General features: G+C 38.9%; 1 protein-coding gene across 2 annotated transcripts in view; it reads left to right on the forward strand.

The window, feature by feature from the left end:
* Positions 1-7,520, forward strand: part of dennd1b (DENN/MADD domain containing 1B) — a 99,080-nt gene extending 91,560 nt beyond the window's left edge. For both annotated transcript variants that reach the window (XM_016273790.1, XM_016273791.1), the window contains 3 exons: positions 3,122-3,204; positions 3,357-3,576; positions 4,833-7,520. In XM_016273790.1, coding sequence (XP_016129276.1) covers positions 3,122-3,204; positions 3,357-3,576; positions 4,833-5,429 — 900 coding nt within the window. In that variant the 3' untranslated portion in view covers positions 5,430-7,520. The remainder of the gene's footprint in view (positions 1-3,121; positions 3,205-3,356; positions 3,577-4,832) is intronic.
* The last annotated feature ends 2,526 nt before the right edge of the window (positions 7,521-10,046 follow it).

Genomic DNA, 10,046 nt, shown 5'->3' on the forward strand with positions numbered 1-10,046 from the left:
AGTGCCTGGTCTGAAATAGCATATGACATATATAATGTAAGCCTGGCTATTAAATCGATGAGACGATTGGCTGCAACATAAAGCCCTGTTGCTGCTGCTTACAACTTGGCCACGCTAGAAGCAAAATGGGATTTTCTCTTAAAATGGCCTGCCCTGACAAGAGAGATGAAGTTTTAACGGTTTTAAAGTCTCCATTGAAGAGCGTGATGTCTGCTCGCTGCTTCGACTGAAGACAGCCCATTTTCCGTGTGGATTTGAACAGGCAGTTTAGGAGCAGACGTTGACCTGTGGTGGCTCAATATGTCTGTGCTGATTTAGGGTACACGTAAAAGAAGCAAATAGGCACATGTCTGCATGTTTTCCAAAACGGCGGTTTTGGTCTGTTTCGGAACAGTGGCTCGAACGGCTTTTATTATTTTATTTTATTTCCTGATTCTTTTCCTGGCCTTTGACTTTGTTTCACAACTTACTTTGGAAAGAATGAAGTGGCGGTAAAGTTTAGGGCAGACTTTGTCTTAATGCTACTTGCCGGTATTCTCTGCTGTGTCATCCTAGAGCGTAATTAGCGATTTGCTAAGACAAGCATTGCTATTACTATTACAATTGTAGAAGCAAGAAGCAAGAAGTGCTATTTTTCTGATTTAAAATTTTATTTCAAATTGTGACTGATGTCTATGTCTAGTATGATTTTAATAATAATAATAGTTATAATTATTGTTGTTCTTGTTATTACTCAATAAAAAAGTAATATAAATACACTATACATTGTAATGGGAAAAAAAACTGAGGCTACGTTTACACAACAATGTAGTCAAAAACGTTCAAATTAAAAATGTTCACGTATACACGACAGCGTTTTCAAAAGGATTCACGTTTACACACATCCGCGAAAATGGCCAAAAATGCTGTATTACATATGGCAGGCCAGTAGTTGGTGCTGTCACCTTGTTAGTAAAGAGTACCTGTAGGGAAGTGACGATTATATGTTGTATATGACGCATCTCTGCTGTTGGTTGTAATATTGGTGAAGTAAATCCACACTTTGCTGAAGAAGCGTTAGCAAACTCTTGAGCAGCAACAACAGTTCCATGTACTCCGCCATTGTTGTGTATGTTTGTTCACGCTTGCCTTTAAAATCGACACGTACAGCGCATGTCTACATACCCTAACACGTACTACGCATGCGCATGATGTCACCCTTTTTAAAAACGGAAACGATGCACTTTTTCAGTCCCCAAAACGCCGTTGTCGTGTAAACAAACAGGCAAAATGCAAAAAAAGTTTCCCGTTTTTGGCTGAAAACGTTGTCGTGTGAACGGCCCCTGAGTAGCTAAGAAAAAAATAGTTGTTGTTGTTTTACTTTACAGTACAGCTATAAAATTACAATATTAATACTTAATTTTAAAATGTTATTAACTATTCTTTTGCTTTTGTTCTTGCAGCCCTTATTTTGATTAATCATGCAGCCTTACTAACCCATAACCTTTAATAAAAACTTGTGATTTACAAAACACCCTAGTAACTGCATAGCAACATGATAAAAACTGTCCAAACACCTTAGCAACCACAAATCAATGTACTAGCAAACACTATAGCATGTGTGCACTATAGCATGTATATATGTGGCGGCAAGCCAGATAGCCAACTGAATATGTTGAGAGAACTAAATAATGTAGTTTAGGCCTGACTTTGTCTTATTGTTACCTCCCAGCATCCTCTGCTGTGTTGTCTTCAAGCGTAATTAGCCTTTTGCTAAGACTAGCATTACTATTACTATTATTTCACGCCAATAACGCTAAGTATAAACTTCCTTTGACTTGGTTCCATAAGAAACTAGCCAAAACATTGTTGCAGCTGCGTTACAACATGCTAAAAACACTCAGAACACCTTAGCAACCACTAATCAGTGGCCTAGCAACTACTCTAGCCTTGTAGCGGCAAGATTTGTGTGAGCAAACCAATCATATTTAGTTTTTATAATGATCTCAAAGTACTCAGCTTGGCTGGATGACAATAAATTCGATGAATCATCATTTTCGAATAATTAGCATTTAACTAACCGTTTCTTCTGGTATTTAGTTCATATACCTGACTGTATGTGTTAAGAGTTTCATTTTTGTTACGGTATGTGTTTGAGATTCAGGCCTGGTGTTGCCATCCTGCAGAGGGCTTGCGCTCACCTTGTTTTAATAAACACCTCCGCGTGTAGAATACGCCAGAGAGGGGCCGCTCTCTGAACAACACTGCCTGCTCCGCAACTCAAGGGGCAACATAACTGCAAACAGTGTTGCAGGGAAACACACACACACACACACACACACACACACACCCCACCGACACCAAATAAATGTGACACAGTTCCGCAGGTGCATCCAGCCCCTTCACTTAAGCCAAAGTGGCTTGCCGGCCAGATTTATGGCCCTGACATAGGAATCCATTAAAGCCTTTTGGAGGATTCAAGGCCTGAACCCCCTGTAATCGCTTTCATAATAGCTGCCGGCTACTAGCGAGTGGGGCAATCAGTGACCAACATGTGTTCCTGTTTATTCCAATGGGAAAGTGTTCGGTACACGCATCTCTTAGCTATTTTTATGGACAGGGTGGCCGTTAACCCATTCGGCAGGCAGCGATACCCAAGATGGCAAGAAGCTTCTTGGTCGAGCCATTACGGCAAAACTTGACCAGTTGATCTGATCCACCCGTCCGGTTGGCAACGTAGCGTGACATTTTTCTCACGCCTCAGCCTCTGTAAAAGGGCTTTGGTTTAGTAGCTCGCTTTGATAATGTGGCAAACGGCAGTTTATGGGCTACTTTAGTGAGTGGCGGCGTGTTTGCGTGTGCGTGTTCGCGCCGTGGATGGCTAGTTAATGGAAAACCCTAAAGCCTGGGGCCGCAGCGTGAAGCTGTGCCCTATAATGCTTCAATTCTTTAATTTGCCAATTAAACGTGTTACACAGGTGTGTTATAAAAGCCAAGGGATTAGCAGAACGAGCGCTTATGTCGGGGACTGGAATTAATGTTGTCGCTCTGTAATGGGGACATGAGATGCAAAGTTTCTTTCAGGAAATGTGTTGCTTTAGTAGATTAGGTAGGATTTTAACATGTCGATCTTCTGTTTTAGCATCAAAATCCAAAGTCGTCTCCACACATGAGCCTGTGTTTTCCGGATGGATACAACGACAACAATGACGACACAGCCAGCAGGTAAGGGTTTCAATTCTATTACAATATGTTTTTCAAACCTTTTATGGGTAAACATCATCCATTCGTCAAGGCAACACTGCCCTCTGGTGCTTTTTTCCCTCCCACATGGCTTTTGAGTTGACAACGTACGCGGTGTGTGTGTGTGTGAGCAGAATATCCTCTGAGGACAGCGGGGAGGTGGCGTCATACAATGAGGACAGTGATGACTCTGATTTAGAGTTTCAGTCTGAAGTCAGTCAAACGGGCCAGATGAACCTGCTGGAGGAGATTTTGGACTCTCTCAGTACATCCCACATTGAACAAGGGCGACTGTCCGCTGCCAAGAGCCTGGACTTTTTCAGATCAATCGAAGACCTGGACTACAATTCCACGGTGAGGGATGCGTTTTATTTATTCATTCATTTATTATTTTAATTATTTATTACTTCAATTATTTAAATATTTTGACTTTATTTATTGCTAATTGGTATAATTGATATTTATTTATTAATTAAATATTTTACATTATTTTTTAATTATTATTTATATTATTAATTTTGAAAATGCATTTATTTGTATTATTTTATTATTAATCATTTTAATTTAATTATTCCAAGATTTTACTATTAGATTATTAGAAAGATTACCATTTTACTATTTATTTTTTTAAATATTATTTTTCTATTATTATTATTATTATTTAGTTTGTTTTAATTATTTAGTTTATTTAATTTTATTTTTATAAAACAAAAATAATCTTTTAAAATTGTATTAAAATCTTGGAAACTTAATAGGAAATGACTAGAATTTTAAGAGAGGTTTTTTCCCAACATGAAATAACTATTGTTACCATTAAATTTGACTAACCATTGTTAAAGTGCCCCTATTATGGGTAATGAAAGGTTCATATTTTAGTTTTGGGAGTCCCCAACAACAGGCTGACATGCATACAAGGTCAAAAAACACTTTCATTGTCTTATAATATGCATTTATTTTTACCTTACTTGCTCAACGACTCCCAAACGATTCGCTCACCGATTTATTTTTCCAAACCCCTCCTTTGCGTGACGCTAATCTGCGGTGATTGGTCCGATTGGTCTCATTTTCATTTCATCTCGCCTGTAATGCCTTATAAAGTAGCGTTTGTGAGCACAGTGCTGCTTTGTGTACAGCGTTACCGGGGAAACTGTTATTTTTACCACTCCAAAAGCTGCACCTAGTGGCAAAGAATGAATTTGCATTTTCATTCAGACCAACACAAGTGAGCAGGCAATATGCTAATGTTTCATACTGACGTCAACATGAAATGGCTTGGGATTCGTTTTAAAAATGACTCGTTTCAATGATTCAGAGTTGACTCTTTCTTTTGAGAGACAATAACTTTATACACGGTGCACTTTCATATTTAAAACTTTGCAGGATGTTTTCATTCACTTAGAGCTGTTACACACTCTGCATGAAAGGTCATTTTCAAAAATCCATAATAGGGGCACTTTAACATTAGATTTTACTATTTGATAGATTTAGAAGATAATATTATTAGTATATAGGGTACATTTTGATTTTATGTTGACTTCAGTGCTTTGTAGATGAATGTGTGCGTGAACAACGGCATGGACTTGTAAGCATGTCATTTGTACTGTTTCCAGAAAAATTGCAAGTCCCCACTGGGAAGTAGTCCTGCTCAGGCCGGTTGTGAAGTAGGAAACGGAGAACAAAGTGGATGGAATATGGGTCAAGATGACAGCGCCGTCCACGGTAAGCATCTCCCACCTTCTCCTCGACGCCAACCCAGCTCCCGTTCCCTTCCTGTCTGTCCTCCCCTTCCCAATGACGTTGCCAATGAAGAGGCCTCCGAGAACCCGAGAAACACTCTCCCTGAGACACCCACAGTTCAACTCTCGCTACTCTGCGACATTGACAGACCCACTAGTTCCCAGCTGAGCCCAGACAACCAGCCGCCAACAGGCCGCAGCCTCTCCCGACAGAAGGTCCTTTCCAGAAAAACCCAAAGGCCCTCTCAGGAGCATGCCCCGCAGAAGGCATCAGGCGGACAACCTTCAGTCCTCGTTCCGTGGGAGAGGGAAAACCAGCCCCAGGAGACAGATATGGAAGCAAGAGGGAATGAGACTCAGGAGAAAGGCTTGCTAGAAGAGATCGAGTCCATGTGTCACATCAGCATGGCCCTCAAAAGCAACCAGGAGCTCACACACATTGAACACAACACCAGCCTGGACGAATCCTGAGAAAACGGCAGAACACTCACATCTAACCTTTCTCTTTTCATATTCACGCTATCCTCTGAAGTCACACCAGCACTCATTGCATGAAGTGTTTGCAAAGGTTTTTTGTAGTTAATGTGAATGATCGGTCCTCTTATTTCTCACATTCGGTCCGAAACAAATGGTATCTTTCAGAACTGGTGGTTGGAAAGGACGAAAATAAGGTTTAAAGGGATTTATGTCAGCATTCATCATTCAGTTTTATTTAATTCAGCAGATGATTTGCACGTGCATAGTTTCAAATCACTGTTTCGATAAATCACTGTGGATGAGGGACGGACTTCTCCCTGTATATTTTACTAAACCGTACGAAAGTATTTAAATAGCCAGCCAATCTCAGCTTAATATAATGCCTTAAACAGATTTAATTTGTATTTCCTGACTGTGCCACTGTAGCTGGCTAACTTGCTAATTACTATCACTATCTTTTGCATGAAACACATCTTATAAAGAGATATGATCTTGGCCAGGTGGACAACTGGTTCTCAATTTGCTATATTTTTGAAGAAAAAAAAAAATTTTTTCAAGACAATTCTCAGGTTTATGCTTTTATCCAAGATGAGATGTTAGCATTTTAATTTCCTCCAAAAATGACAAAAATCCCAATTATGTTTTTTTAAGGACTAATAATCTTAGAATATTTATTTTTCTTTCGCAAAGTGAAAATACTGGTGCTGCCAATGCCCAGTGCAAAGGGGGATACTTGTTACTGATAAATAAATGTGTTTTAAACCCCTTATTATCCTCTTATTCTGTACAAAGGCCCAAAATATACTCCATGCAGTTACGAGAACACAAACGCTTCTATCTAGCAGGCACAATTTCACACAAAGTTGTGAAATTTCTAACGTAACACGTACATGTTGCATTCTCAGTGTTGCCACAAGGGGTGCAGTATCAGTTGCTAGTAAACTAGATGAAATTGCATACTGTCTGAGTAGCTATTGTATCTTATGAAGAAAGAACTTCGTAACCTTCAACGAGTCTGTTCTCTATAATACGAATGTGTGTAGTATAAATGAAATGTTGCCATTTTGTCATTGTGACTTACAACGTTTGCGTCGCTTCACTGCCATTCGCGACTCCTCTTCCATGGCCTCAAGGGATAGTAAACGATCCATTGAATGTGCACTTCAAAATATTGCCAGAAGTAGTGAGTAATTGGGTACTTTTTGCCTACAGTTTTAGATATACCATAAATTCAGTTGTACTATTTTCACGTACCGTTTTTTGCCTACTATAATAGTAGGGAAGTAGCCATATTCAGATGCAGGGTGTCTTCATCTATGGCCAGTTTTCTCTTTCACCTCAACTTCTATCATGGTGGTTTGATGTGAACCAAGACCTCTAGCTAGCTACCTGAATTGCTAACTCATACGGTTTAGTAGAACAGACGTTTGCATGTGACTAGCCTCCTTGAATACTGATATTTGCAGGTTAAAGCGCAACAGAACTGCTTTCCGATCGTTTTAGTTAGAGAAAGATTTGCCTCTCCCCCTGTTTCACTCATTTCATTCATATCAGCTGTGGACGTCACCTTCAAAGCTGTACTGCTACACCAAACAGGAAGTGGTCATTAGATCCAGCACTTGTTTCTTTAGTGGCTGGTGAATTGTTTAGGCTGTTGAGCAGAGTGATTTAGGACACGTGCCATTCTGTCGGACACTTTAATGACTCTCCTCTCCCCTCCTGCGTAATCTGCTGTGGTAACGATATGGCTGTAAAAGCATTCAAAGTTTAGGACCCCTGTCTCAAGCTAGGCTTCTTAACGTAGTGGTTAACTCAAAGCTGTCCTGAAACTATGCTTCAGCCTTTGAACAAATCAAGTGTGCTGATGAACTATGCAAATTCCCAATCAGTGTTATATGCTCGGTACCCACAAAACATGCAGGACATGTGGTTGGAGTAACAATGTCAACACTGATGGTAGATATATGAAAAATAAATAAATAAAAGGTGAAATGAAAGATGTCATGCTTAAATAGCTATTCTATGGAAGCGTGTTTCCGCCACAGGTAAAAAGAAAAAGAAAAAGGTAATTGTGACATTTTATCTCACAATTCTGATACAAAAGTCAGAATTGCAAGATATAAACTCAAAATTAAGAAATATAAACTCCCAGTTCTGAGAAAATAAAAGTTAAAATTGTGAGAAACGTGCAGCGAAAAAAGTAAGAATTGTGAGATAATAATAATTGGCTTTATTAATAAATAAATAATAAATGGAGATGTTAATTCAAAATTGCAGTGTAAACTCATAATTGTGAAATGTAAACACAGAATTGACCCTTCAGTTTGATTGACCGGTGATCTGACCAATCATAACACTGAATCTGTCATTTTGTCCAACAAACAAACTAGATAGGAGAGTAGATTAACGATGGTGGACTTGAACTTGAAAAATGGTACCGGTTTGGTTTCCGCAGTTGAATAACAAGTAAAAAGAAAGAGATGATCAGTTCACGTGCTGCTTGAACTGAGGCACTACAGCGATCTGTCACGACACATTAAAGAGCCACAATACGGTATTTATTGTTTGAATTTCTTAAGAAATTACAACATTTGAAAGCTAAGAATTAGGTTTATACTAAAAGTAACATGCTCTGTCTGCCGGCGCGTTTCAGGAGATGGTCCTCACTGCAGAACACAAGATCCAGGGGGTGTGGCTGGATCAGATCCAACTCCTCCCACCTTACATATACCTAAACCTACCCGTCTCCACCCCCTGATCCCTAAACCCACCCATCTCTGCCCCTAAACCTACCAATCTCCACCCCCTAGATGTGGATCCAACCACGCCCCCTGGATCTTGTGTTCTGCAGTGAGGGGCTACTGCGTTTCATTTGGCTCTTTGCTCAGCGATGTATTTTTCACTGCATGAGAACATGATGTGTGGCGTGAGAGCGGCATGGCTTGTCGGACGGACAGAAATGGGGGGGCGGGGTCTTTGCGAAGGGTCAAGGAAAAAAGTCTGAATTCTGTTTATATCTCACAATTCTGAGTAAAGTCTGAATTAACTTTTCTATTTTTCTTTTTTTTAAAACCTGTGGTAGAAACAGGAAGCTTATCGTTTTTGCTAACATTGCTCAAAGGTATTTACTGTAAACGTGATCCCATATGTGTACTATTTTTAACAATTCAACAACTTAAGGGAAGTTCTGAAATGATATTGACCCCAATCCCTGTTAAAATGCAAGGTTGTGCCTTAACTGAGTTTATCTGCTTGAATAACAATACTAGTGGGCTGTCTGCTCCTTAGATAGGCAGCTGCCTTCTAACTCATAAATGGAATCTCATGCATAACTGATTGAATACAGTCTACATAGACAGCAGCTCTTTATCAGTAAAAGTGTGGTCAGATTAGAGAAATTTTGTGGGCAATAAAAGGTCCATTTTCAATAGTGTAGCAATGTATGAAGCACAGCTCACTCTGAAGTCACTTTCAAATCAAGCAACTTTCTGTTGTTCAATGTGCAGAATCCATCTGACTAACTTGAACCAGTTGCGAAATCTGTGGGAAAATCTTTTGCTCTCACGCGAAAGTTCCAGTCGTGTGGATTCCTATTGAAATGACTGGATTTTGCCCACCAATATTTGCATAACAATGATAAATGTGACCAAACCTTAATGCGTGCAATGCTGAGTTTAGGTTTTAGTACAAAGTTCGTATTTATTACAGGTACTTTAGTTCTGAATTTTGAATTATGGTTTCTAAATCACATGATATTGGTACTCAAACGGAAACCTGAAATACTGTATAATAGTAAATAATAGGAGAATGTCAGAAAAGTTGTGCTTTTTGCCTAATAACCTGTTTGTAAGTATATGGTTGATGCAAGAAAGACCATCAGCCTGTTCAAAACCAATCAAGCGCACAGGATCTGTCGAAGCGTCTCACAATGGCCATGTGATCAGTTTTACATTGCTTTCTTTGCGTATTTTTATTGTCTTTACTGTTTTTGATACTATGTATTTAGAAAACATGTACAGTTTGGTTTATCGTTGTCGTCCATGACTTCAAGTGTGCTCTGTATTTTGAATAACTTCTTGATATTTGTCTTTGTAATGACTGAAAATTCAGAATAGCTAGAATTTTGCCTTGAAAAGGTATTTAACCACTTTTCTATCTAACTTACGTATTTGTTTTTAAAGTAGAGATTTAAAATTTTATTTAATGTTTAGCATTATTTGAAATCTGGTCACAGTTTATGTTGCAGCATAGAAACTACCAAGTGGTTTTTTTTTTCTTTTAGCTGAACTGTGTAATCTTTTGGGAAACCTGTATGAAAACAGTCATTATTTTTACAATTACGCTTGGTTACATTAAATTTGAACCAGTTTCTGTTCAACGGCTGTTTAAATTTAAACACTACTTGAAACTAGATAGTCACCACATACATTGAGGAAAGTGCAACCCAAAATCTTTTTTCTTCTTCTTTCCTGTTTACAGATGCTCTTGTTATTGATGTGCATTTTCGTTGTAAAGTTCTATGACATTTTTTGTGACGCTGGGAATTCTTTTACAGATGCATGAGCGCACAAAGAAATACGATGTCAACTTTTATGACCATGGTACCATTCA

The sequence above is a fragment of the Sinocyclocheilus grahami genome, unplaced genomic scaffold (genome assembly GCF_001515645.1).
Source record: "Sinocyclocheilus grahami isolate Dianchi unplaced genomic scaffold, SAMN03320097.WGS_v1.1 scaffold81.1, whole genome shotgun sequence".
NCBI classification, from domain to species: Eukaryota; Metazoa; Chordata; class Actinopteri; order Cypriniformes; family Cyprinidae; genus Sinocyclocheilus; species Sinocyclocheilus grahami.